The sequence below is a fragment of the Charadrius vociferus genome, unplaced genomic scaffold (assembly GCF_000708025.1).
Source record: "Charadrius vociferus isolate BGI_N301 unplaced genomic scaffold, ASM70802v2 scaffold2, whole genome shotgun sequence".
Taxonomy (NCBI): Eukaryota; Metazoa; Chordata; class Aves; order Charadriiformes; family Charadriidae; genus Charadrius; species Charadrius vociferus.
The window spans coordinates 2,188,114-2,205,511 of record NW_009647595.1 but is presented as its reverse complement, the minus strand read 5'-3'; the positions used below and the strand labels follow the sequence as shown (position 1 = coordinate 2,205,511).

Genomic DNA, 17,398 nt, shown 5'->3' with positions numbered 1-17,398 from the left:
AAGCAGGCGGCCGCACTGCTGTGGGCGCTGGGACTCAGCCTCCAGCTGGGATTTCTAACCGTGCCTCCCGTGAGCCACGGGGCACCAGGGGAGCTGCTGTCATCCCCGGGGCACTCGTCTCCCCTCCAAGCCTTGGGAGAGGTGACATTTAAAGGTCCCTTCCAACCCAAACTATTCTATGATTCTATAAGCCAGCTGCCCAGGGAAGAGGAGGGGGGGGACAGACATCCAGACAGACAGAGCCCAATTAAACCCTCCCCTGGCCAGCCCCTGACACTCCCTCCTGCATTTTCCAGTCTGTGGTTACAGCACTCAAAGGGTTCCATTAAGTCATCAAGTTTTACAGGTTCCTTAAAAAAAAAAAAAAGAGGGGGAGAGAGAGCGCGCGAGAGAGAAAAGTTTGGTCATGGTAGGGAATGAGTGATCAAAGCTGAGCCAAAGCTTCCTGTTACACCGGGACTATATATATATCGTGTCTTTAATGTTGGGGGATGTAAGCAGGCTGCTAGGAGACTGGAGAGGGAGCTGACTCTCTGCCTGATTTCCCAGCTCGCTGAGGTTTCTTCCACCGACCACAATGAACAAGTTCCTGTGCTGCACGCTTGTGGTAAGTCCCTTCAGAGAGGTAGATAGGCTTTAAGATGCATTACAGCTTCAGAGATCAGGCTGTAAAGACATACAGCTTTTCTTCTGGGTTGTTTTGTTTTGTTTTGTTTTGCTTGGGTTTTTTTTTTTTGTTTTGTTTTTGGTTGGGGTTTTTTTTGCCTTCTCTCCGTTTTCTTGGTAAAGCTTTTTTGTTTCATCATGCCGAGCTTTCCTGGTGAGGTTTGGAGTGCGATGGACATGTCCAGCTCCAGGGAGGCAGCAGGGATTTTCATCCCATTCTTAAGGTAGTGGCATGATTTGCCTTTCTTTTGCTGTTTTTCCTATCTTCCTCTCTCGCTCTGTAAGGCTTCATTATACCGGGCTGACACAAAACACTGTATCTAGGAATGAATTTAGAAACTGTAGGCTGGGATGTTTGTTTTTGATTTACAAAAGCTCCATCTCTGCCTGTCTCTGTAATCTCTGCTGCACTGGCACTAGTTGGTATCTCAGATACTGGGCTGGCTTTCTTACCCGGGAAAACCACTGTGAACTACAGAAAAAAGCAGAAGCGTGTGGTGCTCGTTTTGGCTTAGAAAATTCAGCTTCATGTGCGAGAAAGTGATGAATTAGTAGCTGTGTCAGTAGCTATTACAGAAAAAGTTGTGTTATTAAATCTGGTGTAAGCCCTCACTTTAATAAGTTTTTGTTTACTCAGTGATTTAGCAAGATACTTCCAGATGCAAATTTAGAGATGTTAGCAGTGCAGTAAATCTTTCAAAATGTCATTTAATCCATTTAGCCATATGGAATTGTATATGGTGTCAGAATAATTAAAACCTGTGTACAGACAAATACTGTGTAACATCTATTTGGAGGCTATTAATCTTTTGGATAAGAAAACATTCAAACAAAAACCTTAAAAAATAATATCCAGAAAAGGCTGTCATGCGTGCCTGCGCGGCAACTTGTTCCTGGGTTGTTTTGGTGAGTACAGTTGCATTAATGTTGTGGCAAAATGTTAGAACTGAGAACCATTTATTTTGAAAGCTCTTTAAAAATGCAAAAAGATTTCCAGGACCTGATGAGTAATGCATGTTTATTACTCTCTGTACAACTTTCTGAAAGAGCTTTTTGAGAAACAAACCCAAAGTAATTAATGGTGCAAGGGAAGCAAAAATTGTCATGCTCATGGTCAGCAAGTTGAAACACAGGACAACTTTTTCATCTCATAGATGATGTTGTGCCTTCTTTGTCTATATGAAAGCACAGGAAGTTAATCTGGGAATTTCAGCAATAGGCTATTATCAGCTTGGCTTCTTATCTGTGGCTGTCATAAAATAATCACATCAGTATTTTGATTTTGATTAAATGTAATGTGCCTGTTCATGTCCTCCCACAAAGTAATAGTGTTTGGTGAAGTTCAGCATAATCCTCTGGCAGATGAATCTCAGAGCTGAAATATGTTAGTGGCAGGAGTACATACCACAGAGCTTCATTATTCAACTTTCTTTAAATTATTATTTAAAAGCAATTTATTTAAAGTTATTGTGAAGTTTAAGTACTGTCAGTGAAATTTAAGTACTGTCAGATGTGCTAGAGGTCAGAAAAGTAGTTTTAGTACCTGTTTTATAAGAACATTTGTAAGAGGCACAACAGCCGTTCAAGGTTGTGTGCATTTGGCTCACATACCTTAAGCCTAGTTTGGAGAAACCATAGTTGTAAAAGGCTCTTTGGACATGATGTACTTTCAGCCTTGGCCTCTTTGCTAAGGTTTCAGAAAGGGGACCTGCTGTGGTGGTGCACGCATGTACGTGTTGTTTGCTGGAACACTAAAACTGCTTACAAACAGACAAGCATTATGAAATCAGACTGAATTGAAAGAAATTCCCCAGAGCTGGATCTCGTTACTTGTCACGTAACTATCTTGACCCTTAAACTTGACCTTTCTCTATTTTGGATCTCTGGGCGCATGTGACATGCTTTTTCTGGCCTGCCTGTTGCGTTTGCTGTGTGTAGGCAGCAGTGGCTTTGCAGCCTGTGAGGGTAGGAGTTATCTTTCTGTCTGACTTTCTTTCTGTCTGTCTGCATGTGTTGGTTAAAAATAAAACACCAAGGTTACCAGAAAGATTTTAAAAAGATATTGTCACAAGTAACATGTACTGTTCAAATCTCACAGAAACTTTAATTTTGTTCCTTCTGTATTTACTACTCTGGTAGTCTTCCTGGAGAAAAACACCTGTTTGGACATAATATTGGACATACTGTTTCAATAGCTAGATGGTCAGTTGTTAGTAATTCTGTTCAGTGCAAAGGCAGACTGTAGTCATGGTGGGAACATCCCAGGTTTGGGTTATCTCTAAATCTTGCTGTCACTGTAGTGAATAATGTTCCAAAATATGAGTTATGGATAAGACGCACCTTTTGGTGAGTAGCTGGTTAGTCTTTTCTGCTTTCTTCTTCCACAAGGTTCCAGGGAAATGTAGCTCATATAAACGAAGACTTTCCATTTAGCACTTCTTTGATAAGATGCAAAACCTTTTTTTTTTTCCTGCTACTGAAAATGAAACAATATTTTAGACCCCTAAATTGCTTTGTGAGTCCTAAATTGCTGTGTGAGTGACAACTACCTGCGTCACAAAGTCTATGAAAGATTTGTATTGTTGACATATTGCTTTCCTGACAGAGAAATAGAGACAGCGGTTGATATCCTTAGTTACGAATACAGGTTGCTCAGAAATAGTCACTAGTTATATTCGTTATATAAAAGAGCAGCCTCCACTTTACAAAGCATCTTCTGTACACAAGTAGGTCTTGTTATGTTCAGAGCGAGCGGACTGCATTGAAGCAGTTGTCAGAATGGCGTAACAGCTTTATGAGCTAAACTCAAAACAGTGAAAAAGACTCTGATTTAGCTTTCGTTGTCTACCTGACGCTCAGCTGTGGTCTGCCAGAAGGTATTTCGTCTGGGCTGTGCCCTCAGCGAGCCTGCAGCAACTAATGGGGTAAGCTGTTCTGCATGGCGGTTAGCCCAAAGACTTTACATTTGGTGATTGCATGGGGCCTCCCAGAACAGCAAGGTGAGGAAGATGAGATTTGAGTATCTCCCAGATGGATGGAAGTCATTTCTCTCTAGATGAATGACAAATATTTTACAATGGTTATTTGCAATAGATGGCTATGGATCTGATCCAGCATGGCACTGTCATGTACTGGATCTAGACATACCGTTTTGATTTGACAAGCTATGGATTAGAAGGATCTCTTCAATATCATTCAGTGCTATATTTTGCCACACCGAGATTTCTCTGGGGTCTGTGCATGATTTCAGTGAGGCATTCTGCCTAAGGGCTGAGGGTAAGTGAAGGCCTCCTGCCTTAGCTTTGTCCAAATACTTTGGGTAGAAAGCAAAGTAGGAGAGTTGTGAGGTTTTACTTTGAACCCAATGCAAACACTAGGAGCAATCTGACAGATGCCTTGAACGATTATTTATCACGCAGGAAAATATGCTTCAGAATAGTTGTGGAATGCAAAACAGAAACAGATTTATCTTTCTCTGCAAATTAAACATTCTCCTTTGGTCTACAACCCAAAACCTCAAACCCAAGCTATATAATAATATTTTCATATGCTGAAAAGCCACTTTCTTTTCTCTTACAAAGCAGTGATTTAAAGGGATGATGCTTGAAGGATTTTTGCTTTATGTGCTTTGTCTTCCAGTTCATTTTAATTCAACAAGAAAAAGCAAGTGGCTCTTTGCCTTACATTTAAAGATGAAAGAAAAGGGCGTGTACTTTTTTCATGCCCCAGATCTGAAATGAAATTTTACAATCACATTATTTCTCTTTCAAAAGCATCTTCTAAGGGCTCAAATAAGTGGACTACACAGGCCTTTCATGCTAGCATTGACTGTTTTGTGTATGCTGACATAAAAATGGTATAGAAAAATACAGCTTTAGGCCTAATGTGTTGAATGACATGATCAAAGATTTACTTTTTAACCCTGGGTAACTCATTTTGAATAAGTTCTCAGTATTTACTTACATGACACTGACTTACATTAGACTTACATTTCAGTATTTACAGTTCATCCCAACTCCTTGCATGGAGATGGCTGTCCTCAGAGGTACCCAGGCTTTGGCCCGGGGAGATGAGTTTTTCAGCCTTTTCAGAACTGAGCCCATGACGCTAGAGGTAAATTTCACCCAATAGGTTGATAGATGCAGTTAACGATACTAGGTTTTGTTTTGCTTTAGTAATTATTTTGTTACTGATAGCACTTAATATTCATAGGGGGGAAAAAAAACCCAAACCAAACACCCTAAAACACTTGGGATTTTTTTAAATTAAGCCTTGTATTTCAGTACCCCTAAGAAAACCTTTTGTGATTGAGTGCACTCTGGATCAGAGTAACAGTTAGTTTGTTGAGACAAACAAGATCTTGAATATCATTGGCTTCCATCAGTATTGGGATATAAAGCATGTGCTTAGGGTTCAAAAACTGAAAGAAACTACCTAGATCTTTTCAGTCTATTCCCCAGCTCTTCCAGGAAACCAAATGGTGTATTTGCTTTCAGAAATGCATTGGGAGCTATATTTAAACTACTTGGGTTTCTTGCACCTGCTTCTCCGTTAAAGGCTGTTCCCAAACTTCCTCTGATGAGAGAATCCCCTTTTCATTGGTCAGCATTATTCTTTACCAGAGAAAGTTCTTCTCCATGTGTTCCCTGTCTGTCTGTACTGAATCTATAGGTACTGTTTTGAATTGCCAATATATTCAACAAGTCAAAATTCTCTTCAATATAAGGATCTCCATATCCTTCTAATTCTCTTGGTATCTCTTCCAGGCTGAAATAAACTTTCTTAAACAAGGATGAACATAATTTTAGGCAATCATCTCAATGACAAATCCATAACTTGGCCAAGTGTAGTACTGATAGACTCCAGCTCTGGTTTCTTCAGGCTTAAAGGGTGAATATGCTCATTGCCTCTACTTTTGATTCCAGTAAACTGAAGCCAGACTTGTACTTTCTTCCTCCTTTCAAATTGGAACTTGCCACCTTCTCTAGCAAGTGCAAAACAAGCCAGTGCCAGCAGGATTAGAGAGAAATCCTGCTTTCTGTGAAGCTTTGAGGAAGACCAACGTTCAGAACTAGTAAGTTCTGATCACGCCATTTTTATGTGCTCAAATAGTGTTATTCCTTACAGCAGAGATTAAGGTGTTTAGTATGCTGTGCACCTTTAAGGATGGGCATTCAGGTCAATCAGAGGTTTTATGTGACTGAGAATTTGCTAACAAGTTGGTCATACCATGGCTTAGGAGGAAAAATGTCAGGAATGACACAAAATGCATTGAATTAGCGTTTTAATTTGATTCAGGAACTTGCTTTTAAAGGGCATCTCCTGATCATCCTTATTTACTGTATTTTAGTTTGTGCATCAGAGCAGACTTAGAGTGCACAAAGTGGATTTACAAAAGTAAACTGGACTGATGAAAATAAATCCCAGAGATAGACTCCAGAGATGCACCAGATGCACTGTAACCACTAATGTATGCTCAGTCCATGAGAGCGGACTGCAAGGTAGGCCAAAATAACCCCCCTGAATCATGCATAATATGGATGTCAGGTGCTCGGCACCATCTGTTTTGCCATACAAATCTGGTGTTACAGGTGGTCCAACTTGCTAATGTAAGCACAAATTCAGTGTGTCTTAGGCCAGTAGAAAGGACAATTTAGTGATGTTCCCCTCTAGTTTATTCTGTGAGATCAGGGACAAGAAAAGTCTTTTCATTCTGTTTGTGTCAAGTTGCTGCAGTAAAATTAGAAAAAATCATACTTAATTACCTTCTACCATTCTTCCTGCCTTTTTGCAAAACTTTTGAAACATAGATTGCTTCTACTTTGGCACTTGATGTAGGTCCAAGGATAACTCCTGATTTTCAGGTTGCATATTAATATTCAGAACACTCATGTCTGCTAGGTGTTTTCAGTCTGCACAGAAGACACTCTTGTTCATCTGTTCTGTAAGTATTACTAAGTGACCTCCAGTAGTCTTATGAAGAAGTGTGGTATTGGGGATTGGAGTCCAGAAATGTGGTTAAGAACATACTAATGCTGTACTGGGTCTAAGAAAAAAATAATCCAGACAAAAAACCCTAAAAAGCCCCACAGGGGTTGAGAACTGATGCATAGAGGAGATTGAGGAAAAAGGCAGAAAGATAGCACTATTTTTCCAAAGTACTCCTCCAGACTCAAGCAGTTTGTGGCTTGGGATTTCCTGATCTAAAGGTGATGTTTATGCTTAATAGCTCTTTATTAGAATTTTCCCTCCATTATTATGTCCAGTAGAATTTTTAACTCAGCTGTTTACAACGTGCTGTGGCAATGAGTTCCACAGCTCACTGTACTAATAGGATCATGGTAGTCAGACAGTAATGGTAATGGTAATCTAGGTCTATGTTGAAAATAATGTATAAAATACTCTGGTAAAATACCGTGATATTGACTGCATTTATAGCTTTAGTTTGACTGAAGAGTTTTTTCTCATAATTATTTACTAAATAAAAGAGCCTGCATACATATGGCTCACCCGCTGATGGATGGATGGATGGATGGATGGATGGGAGGGTGGGTTACTGCATCTACATAACGTGTGTTTCTAGGAAGGAGGGGACGACAGGTGTGTTGTGCTTGTCTTTTAAATACACAAAGAAAAAAATCAAATGCAAAGGCTGATAGTCCTTTTAGTGATCCTGATTTATTAATCGTATTATTATGGTTATTGGTTGTGTTCATTTAGATTAATAGTATTCTGGTTGCCATTAATAGTTCATAGCTATTGGTACTTCCAAAAGCAAAACTTTGCATGGTCTCACACATGTATTGTTCAAGTATTTTTTTTCTCAATTTTTAAAATCAATTCCTCTCAAATTGTGTCAAATTATTTTCAATTTTTATTGGCTTGCTTCACATAGCTATAGGTTCTTCAGGAAGCAAGTGCCTCCATTTTTCCCTTTCCCTACAAAGACCCAAGCTCTTATACCCCAATTATTGAATTTGAATTATTTCTAATCCTGAATCATCTCCTGCAGCAAAACTTCTCACTTGCCTCATATGTGATTTCCAAAGTAAATTGCTGAGTCAGGAAAACAGAGAAAATCTTGTTGGTTTTACTGCTGCATGTTGCAGAGGGGACTTGAGCAGTCTTGAAATGGTCCACCTAACCATTTGGCACCTAAAAATGTGTCTCCAAGGGCACAGACATGACCCAGAAGAGCAGATTCTGCTGCAGTGACAGCTTCGGGTTTGTTGTGGGTTGTGCATTGCAGGGAAGGAAAACTGGCGTTTCTGCACGAGGATGTTCTGTCCGCCTGTCTGGTTGCTGTCCCTAATAATTTTCACAGTGTCAGACTTTCATCTGTGCTGGGTATTGTCTTGGGTTTTCACAGATGTCTGCATGAAATGTGGGTCTTCGTAGCTTCTGTGCCGCATGTTGCAGTCTGTTCTGCAGAAGGAATGCGCGTGTCCATGAGAGTCTTGGATTCTGGGATGCTGTATTATCTATTACTGAATAAAAGCTATAGAAAAAACCTAACCACATCAACAATTAATAGGATTACCAGGATTTCCTTATTTCTAGAGTAATAGCTGTAGATTTACCAAGGGTGGGTGCATTTTTCATCAATGGAAAGCCATTTGCTACTAAAAAATGTGCTGCACCCTCTTGTTAAACACATGGCATGAAACAGATCCAATCATTTAAGAAAAATGGAGCAGTACATCAAACATCAGTGAGTAATGAGGAATTTCTCACAATGGAAGAGATTGTGCATTGAGACCACAAGAAAAAGTGAGATCTCCACGTGTAGAAATCACAGATCGGACAAGTTACAGGGCTTAGTCAAGGGTAACTAGAAGAGGCTTTGGGGAATATCCATACTATCTATGTTTCATTCTTCAGCCTGTCTAAGTATATCTGGATAAAAAATGGATTCATAGACAGGCAACAGGAGAATGCACTTAAGAATATTTTCTTAAGCAGTAAGAGTTCCTAATTTAGGCACCCAATATTACTTGGTGCAAATGCTATGACTTGTGTTAATGCAGATGAACACTTAAATTGTCCTTTTCAACTTTAATAAGACTATCACTTAAGAAGTGCCATGCTGTGGCAGAAGTGAGGCCCTTAGATGAAGCCTCTTTAGGAATACAGAGTCTGAATGAATAAAAAGAGTTAATTCCACTTACACTTTGAGGACATCTGCATTGGAAAAGAGGAAAATATGTTCTTGCAATTGAATTGGCAAATCCATATTAGCTGACTGGGATTAAAATAGCAACAAAGACAAGGCAGTTGGATCTATGATTTGAATGGATATATAAAAAATATCTTCATTCAGAGCCAGTGTACTTCATCCTTATAAAATGTACAAGTTTTAGAAGAGAAGCAGCATGTTGGTCACGCAGCGCTGGGACAGAGCCGTGTTTTCAGTGGGGAGAATGAGCTGTAGGCGGACCCCGTGGGGCTCAGTGCGGTATGTAAGGAGTACACCTGAGAGTTATTGTTTTGATAGGCTGGTAGAATCATGGAACCAAATTTTCAGTTACAAGACCAAAATGACAGGATAGGGAGGTTGTCTCTAAAGAGGGCAGTGCCATCTCAGCTCCTTAGATCCCAAATCACACCAGCAAAGCAGACTGTTGCAGGAAGCAGACCGAGCTTAGGGGTCATGATGTGTGCCTGTACCGAAGTAGGTCCTCATGACAGCCCCAAGGCTGTGGCTTTAGATAGGAAGTGAAAGCATCAGCCTGACCTCTTCCAGCTCAAGCGATTAAGTCCTTACGGTACCCTTCATAAACTGCAGCATTCTTTACCTCTGTCTGAAACTTCATCTTCAAACTCAATGTAACTGCCCCGTTTTATCCCCAGAGCTGCTACATTTGAGTGCAAGATTAAATGGAAGGCATTAAAAAGTAACCTATATTGTTCTAAATATTTGTTGCTAGCAAAAAGAAATATTGTAAGGAATCACCTTTAAAGGTATCTGTGGTAATGGTGCAGCATGCTGGTCAGATTTGTATGTTCAGATACCGTTTATTTTGCATCTGAAGAACTTGATACTTAAGAACACAGGAGTGCATAATCCCCGCCTTGCTGTTCATCGAGCATGTTGCCAATTAAATTAATAGGCCAGGTTCTGTGGTGCCAGGCAGTAAAAGGTCATTACCCAGTGATATTAAAAAGGTGTAAATGGGAGAAGAAATGAATCTACATCTCTGGAAGAACAAGGAAGTACTTATGTTGGGAAGATCATCCCAACATCCTAGAATTTTCCCATTCTAACACAGACACGGGAGAGTCTGGAAGCTGGCTAATATTTATTGATTTCTAACACAAACATTTTTTTGAAGATAGCGATTAGATTAGACTCATAAACTCATTAAAATGTAGGTTTCTTGGTGACTGTGGTGCTCCCCAGAACGAAAGCGAGTGCTGTTTTATTTTCCCATTGTTAGCTCTTGGACCTTTCTGTGAAGTGGACCATCCAGGACGACTCTCCTCGCACATATCCCCATTATGATCCAGGGACATCTCGTCAACTACTGTGTGATCAGTGCCCTCCTGGGAGCTACGTAAAGGAGCACTGTACAGCCACCAGCCCAACGCAGTGTGCCCCGTGTCCGGATCAGTACTACGCCGAAGAGTGGAACAGCAACGATGAATGCCAGTACTGCAGCGCTGTTTGCAAAGAGCTGCAGTACGTCAAGCAGGAGTGCTCCAGCACGCAGAACCGCGTCTGTGAGTGTGTCGATGGCAGATACCTGGAGCTTGAGTTTTGTTTAAAGCACACGGAGTGTCCTCCCGGATTCGGCGTTGCACAGCCAGGTATGTAGCGATTGTCAATATGCACATTAATTAGACCTCTACTGCACGGCAATGACTTGTGGCAGTTACAAGATTAGGAAAGAGGCTCGTCCAGATGAAATTACAGGACAGTAAATTGTAAAGCCAATTGAACCTGTTCCTAGTCTGCATCATTTGGACTGTAGCCAAAGGAACATTTCTCAGTGGAATACCCTGCTCCTACAGTAATATATAACTCAATGGCAGTAGCAAATGTAGCAAATTGCACTCTAATGAGAAACATGATGGATTGCCTCTTTTAAAGGAACATTATCTGGAATGTAGTATTTGTGTGTGTGATAAATAATAATGTTTTTCATTTCGAAATCTGCTGTTTCAAGCAACCGCGTATCTTGACAAATACCAGGAGCACTATGTGTTTGATACCAAGTGTATAATTATAACAATATTAATATAGCTCTAGCATCCCAGCAATATCTGGTAATAATTAATTATCAGCATCCTAGCTGGAACTCTTCGGGAAACAGTTACTATTATCAAACAAACAACCGTTTCTTTTTCAAGCAGGCTGGCATTGTGCTGTAGGTCTGGTGGGGATACAGACGAAGCGGCGCTTTTCCGTGGAGTGTATTCTTCATTTAAGACAACATAAATTGTTAAACCAATAATAAGTTCTTCTCTCAAAACAAAATACATCATTTATCATTTGGCAAATGTCATGGCTCAGTTTAGCTCCCATATTTAATACATCCTGAAAGAATTGTAAACTGTCATTGTACCAGAGATTGATAACTGCCTGGAGAAGAGCACTGAGGAAGGGAATCAAAGCACCTCAGACACGAACCCGTAGGCAACCAATCTCCAGACTGCAGAATTACTTCCCTAGGAATTACGTATATACAATGAGAAACACTAGCGCTTGCCTGTACATGTTAGAGCTATGCTGAATGATAGGTCGGGAGTCCTTTGCTGGGTTATGAACATCTCATTGGAGAACAACTTTGACGTAAGGACTAATGTCGCTGCTGTAGCTGCTCACTAGTGCCCGAGTAATTGGTTAACTAAGCATTACCCCGATGCCCTTGCCACTGTTAAGCATTTCCACTGGCAGCCACCGCATTTCTGTGTTATAAACCTTCATTAACCTAAATCATTATACCCAGGGGCTTGGGTTAATGAGTTCTGCTGTACCTCGGCAGCAAGTCAAACAGGGACAGAAACAAAGTTCTCAGAAAGACTCTTTGGGTGATGAACAAAATATGAATTGTCTGAGCAACCAGCCTGCTGCATCCCTGAGACCACAGTGAAACCATGGCAGACAAATTCGAATCCCTCAGTTCAGAGTGAAACAAATTTTGGAAGAAGATAAATTGTCTGATTGTGTAATTTATTGGAAAGTTGGTTTCCAAAAGACCATCAGAATGAACCAGCTAAACCCAAGCAGACCTCAAACAAGGAATGAAAACATTGTAAAGATAATTGCGTCCCTCTGTGTCAATAGTCATTTTTTGAGATGAAGCATCGACTGAAAATTTAATAAGCATGGCCCACACTGTGTTCCCGGTTTCTGCTATATGATAGCCTTGAACTTTGTAATGATGTAAATTCAGGTGAAATGAAACCTAAATGCGGAGAAATATGCTTCCACTGCCACACAGGGAGGTGGTGTGGTCCAGTGCCTCATTCAAAGCTTAAAACATTCGAAATCCATTTCCCCGCTGACGGTCACTCCTGATTACATTGGACAGATCACTTTACTTCCGTAGTCCCCTTTTATGAGTGCAGATTAAGGTTTTGTTCCTTTCTGCTGCAGTTGGCCCTGTATGTGCCAGAGTTTTTAGCAGCACAGTGCTGGGGAAGCAGCGCTGCTGTGAGGCCGCACTCTCTCCCCGCCGGCGGCTGCCGTTTCCCTGGGGAGAATGGGGGATTCCAGGCGAACTGGAGGGAGCGGCGGAAGGGCTGCGGCGGTTTGTGCCCTGAACAAGAGCAGCCAGATAAGCAGCGAAGAAGAAGCTGGCAAAGCTGGGAGGTGACTTCATACTCAACCCTGAGAACACTGATGGATTACACAGTTTATTTCCCTCCTGTGCCGCAAAGGTTATACAGGAAGCTCTGAGCAGAACGATGCACTGTTTGCAGGGACTCTCCTTTCTTCCCCTTCCTTGCAGCCAGAACAAAACAGCAACGTGTCTGTAGCAGGGAAAGTTGCGAAAAATTCAGACTTCTCATCAAAGCTAATTGCTGCCCGCCCAGGGGCAGGTGTTGGCTGGAGTTTCGTACAGCCCAGAGCTGCAGGCAGCACACATTGTGCAAGAAAACACAAGGGCAGAGGCTGCTGCTGTGGGTTGGGCACTGGCTGCAGAAAGCGGAGGATTTCAAGGGTCTGGCAGTATACAGGGTCTCTGATTTTCAGATGCACAACTAAAAAATTCTCCTTTGTTTTCATCTGATGTTTGATAAAAGAAATGGTAGGTTGGGTGTATGCAAGTACTATACTTTCTTTGATGGCTGGTTGAAAACTGGAGATTTGCACTCCTTTTCTCAAAGGAAATGCCCAAAATAAATAAAATTTACTTAAAAGTTAGCATTAAAATAAGCATCCACATGTTAATACTTCCAAAATACACTAGATGGAGGCATGTTCTTAGTCAAATATAATTTCCATTTTTTTCCGAAGAAATTTAAGCACATGCTTAAGTTCATGTTCAATAATGAAATATTAGATATCAGACTTAAGGCACTTGCTTAAATGTTGGCTGAATAAAGATTGAATAAGAGTGAATATACAGCATTTATTGCTGCTGTTATTTTCCTGCCACTGATGGTTAGACTGTTTGTGTTGTTTCAGATTTCATGCATTAATTTTCTTCCTCTTTGTCAATGAAATAGAAACATATATTGACATTCTGTTGTATCATATATTTGATTCTGAAGTAAAACTATGCCTTATAAAATTAAAACACAAAGTAAAACATATGTATGTATATTAAATAATTTTGCTATATTGGATGATCTACTTTCTTTGCTTTTAATAATATTTTATTCAAGCCCAGAAGAAAGTTCAAAAATGTTACTGCAGCTTATTTTCCTCTATAATTTAATATTTGATCAGGGAAAGTACTTATCAGAAGTTTGTTAGTTGATATTTAGTTGAGTTATATTTTTAGCTAGAACTAAAATAATCTATTTGAGTAAGGTTCTGGTCAGATATTAGAGTACAATTTAGAGCAGTTTCTTGTGCCATTTAATTATTTTACAGAATATTTGTACAGTTGAAGGGTGAAGGTCAGACATGATCTAAGTTCTGAATAGACTCAACTAATTACTGATTTAAAGATATTACCTTACGAAATTACTGATTTAATCAGTAATTACTGATTTTAAAGTTGGTCACGAGTGTATGTAAGAGTACTATTTACTCTACTACTCCAGCAGGAACATATTGTCTTAAAGAACCATTTCTGGTTTTAAAAATTAAAGTGTTTTGGTTTTTTTTTTTTTTCTTTAATGTGATACCTTCATAGATCAGAAATGTGAAAAGCAGAAGCATAACAATTTTGGGAGGAATATTTTCTTTTATTTTTGTGTTCTTGTATTTTTTTTTTAAGTTGATGTTATATATAATTGGATGCATTGTTTTCCTGTGTCCACAGGTACCCCTGAGAGTGACACTGTATGTGAGAGATGTCCAGAAGGATTTTTCTCAAATGAAACATCATCTAAAGCAGTCTGTCTAAAGCACACAAACTGTAATGCACTGGGCTTCAAAATAGCATTGAAGGGAAATGCAGTTCATGACAACGTCTGTCAGGAAAATACAGATACGACACCTCAAAAATGTGGAATAGGTATGTATCATATTAAGGAAGAATGTTCTGAAAACATATTACAGTTAAATTACAGTTAAAATGAATTTATCAGCATTTATTATAAAAATATCTAGCTTGGAAACCATTTCCTGCTATGGGGATGGCCATAGTAAAGTTTTAATTATTATAGGTCAGACCAAACGGAACTCAAGCGCAGAGAGCAACAGCACGATAAAGACCACTTTGCTTCTTAAGGATTTTTTTGTTATCATCCTGGCTGCTTGCCTTTTTTTTTTTTTTTTTTTTTTTTCCCCAGAGACGAGCAGGGTAACAGAGATCAAAACAATTGACATATTCCTTTTCTCTTTCTCATTTCAGATGTAACCCTGTGCGAGGAGGCTTTTTTCAGGTTTGCTGTTCCTACTCATCTCACGCCTAACTGGCTGAACATCCTAGCAGACAGTTTGCCTGGGACTAAGGTTACCACAGAAAATATTGAAAGGATTAAACAAAGGCACGGTACTCAAGAGCAGACCTTCCAGCTTTTGAAATTATGGAAGCAGCAAAACAAAGAACAGGATATGGTCAAGAAGATTATTCAAGGTACCTTATTTTGATAGTACATATATTAAAAGCAACATACTAAATGGCACTTTAAAAATTGCTTGGGATCAAACACCTCCTGGTGATGCATCGTGCTCCGAGGAGGACCTGCAGGGCTTAACTGAGATTTATTGATGCAGTAAGCACAGTGAAGTTGAAGGAAAGCAGGAAGAGAATTCAGCTTCTCCTGATGAGTCGAGGACTGAATTCTTCCCAGACTTGTAGCCCCCCTGGGAGCATGTGTGGTGCCACAGCCAAGATCCCCTTTTGAGACTGCACCATGTATTAAGAATTTTGATCAAGTGGGGAAAATGTTTCCCACTGTTATATCTGAGCAGTGGCTGCTGAAGTTAGAGGAAGCTGGATGCCTGCAACTGAGGGTGCAATTTGTTTTCTGTAAAGTGGAGATTGACAGCTCAGACTAGGACGTTTATTCATGGAATGGGGATGCATGGGAGTGAGGAATACACAGACAAGCTTTCCCTTCCTTTTCCCTTCTGGTACCTATTTGTCATTCCAATTCAGCACTATTTTTGTGCTGAATCTGCCAAGACAGGTGTCAAAGGTGAAACGGTGCTGCAATGTTAACACCGAGGTTTTTATGAGAGTCAGGCCAACTCTTTTCATGTAAGCCACCATCAACAACTGCCACATTAGAACGACCTTTTGTCCACTCTGAATAGATTTGAAAAATGCTGCAGAAATGTTTTTCTCTCCCTCTTCTTTTTAATATGTATGCTCATGTCAGTCTGTGAAGTGTCTAGAGGACGTTAAAAATGAAAATGATTATTTTAGCAAAGCTTGCCTAGACATTTGTGAAGAAGAAGAGAACCAAGTATTAGGGTTCCTATCACGTACACAGAACATTTTACAAGATAGATGAAACAAACATATAGCAATAAATACTTGCTACTAACTTTGTGATTTGGTGCTGTTTGTATTTGCAAAGTTAATTAAATTCTTAAGTGCTTTTCATCAGCCTAAAAAAAAAAAAAAGAGCATTGCTGAGACAATTATTTGAAATAACATAAAAAAGGGAAGGAATATTCACCTTGAAAGTCGCCGTGCTCCCACAACATCGCACGAGTTCCCCTGTGGCAGCAGCAGGTGGGCTACACGCCGGCGGAGAGTATGTGTTCAGTGCTGGTTTGGAAATTCAAAATTATTCCCTGCGGCTATACCAGCCACAGATCTGTCTCCTGCACTTTGACACAGCTCTCCAGATTTTTTTTTTTTGGAAGATTTCTCAGATGCTTTGAGACCTCAGACTCTTACTTACTCCACCTCTGACTTTTTTTTTTTTAATGCAAATTCAGAGTTGGACTAGATGATCTCTAGAGGTTCCTTCCAACTCTGAAAATTCCATGATTCTGTGAAATGTGGAAGTATTTTTGCAGGCCATGGTAAAGTCGTAATGCATTGTACTTATCTCTGCTGTCTTTTCACTTTGTATAGATATTGATCTTTGTGAAAATAGTGTCTTAAGGCATATTGGCCACCCGAATCTCAGCTTTGAACATCTCAACACACTGATGGCAAACTTACCAGGCAAAAAAGTGGGAAAAGAAGATATCGAGCGCACAATGAAACTATGTCAACCTACAGAGCAAGTTCTGAAGCTTCTCAATCTGTGGAGAATAAAGAATGGTGACCAAGACACCATTAAAGGTTTAATGTATGGACTGAAGCACTTGAAAACATACCACTTTCCAAAACCAACCATCCAAAGGCTGAAGAAGGCGATTAAGTTTCTTCACAGATTTACAATGTATAGATTACACCAGAAACTCCTTTTAGAAATGGTAAGGAACCAAATTAAATCAGTGAAAGTAAGATGCGTCTAATTCAAGATATTATTCATTCTTCACTGACTATTTTTCCCTAATTACTGCCAGCAGTAATTAAACTGGAACGTTGTTTTCCTACATTATGTCTTACTATTTATAGAAATGCCCGACTGGAATAGCTCTAAGTCTTTTGCAGTGTTTTTGGAAGTTTTTTTTAATAAAATCACTTTTGTAAAAGCTATTAACCTGTTGATAACACTAAGAGCCTGATTCTGCATTTTTGCACATTCAGAGTTGAAAAACCCCACTATAGTCACTGGATGAGAAAAGAATGCCGGACCAGGCTCTACTACAGTATTTGCTATTTATATTCTTTGAGGTATAAACATTTTTGTTGTACATATTTATTAAGTTAAATGGAAATTGTATGAGACTGAATTTTAGGAAGACAAATGAAAAGCACACTGTATATTTTCTAGTTAAACAAAAATGATCCCATATATTTTTCTGGCAAAATTTTGTAGCATGCTCGAAGAGTTATTAATTTCTTTACCTTTTATATTTAAAAAAATATTATTGCTTAGTTTTATTTGTATAAGTTGTGGTATCTTTTGGTAGCGATGTTTTAATTTATCCAATGATTTTAATTCAAATATGGTGAAAATAGAGCATAAGTGACCTGAATATTTAAATATTCTGTGAGGAACTGAATGTACCATATTTAAGAAGCTGGATTTTTACATAGAA

At 39.5% G+C, this 17,398-nt stretch overlaps 1 protein-coding gene across 1 annotated transcript; it reads left to right on the top strand.

Moving 5' to 3' along the window:
- The first annotated feature begins 524 nt into the window (after positions 1-524).
- On the top strand, positions 525-16,865 carry TNFRSF11B (tumor necrosis factor receptor superfamily, member 11b). Its single transcript, XM_009880991.1, has 5 exons — positions 525-607; positions 10,104-10,473; positions 14,106-14,300; positions 14,640-14,864; positions 16,320-16,865. Exons 1-5 carry the CDS (start codon positions 578-580, stop codon positions 16,706-16,708), a joined length of 1,209 nt encoding a protein of 402 aa, XP_009879293.1. The 5' UTR covers positions 525-577; the 3' UTR covers positions 16,709-16,865.
- The last annotated feature ends 533 nt before the right edge of the window (positions 16,866-17,398 follow it).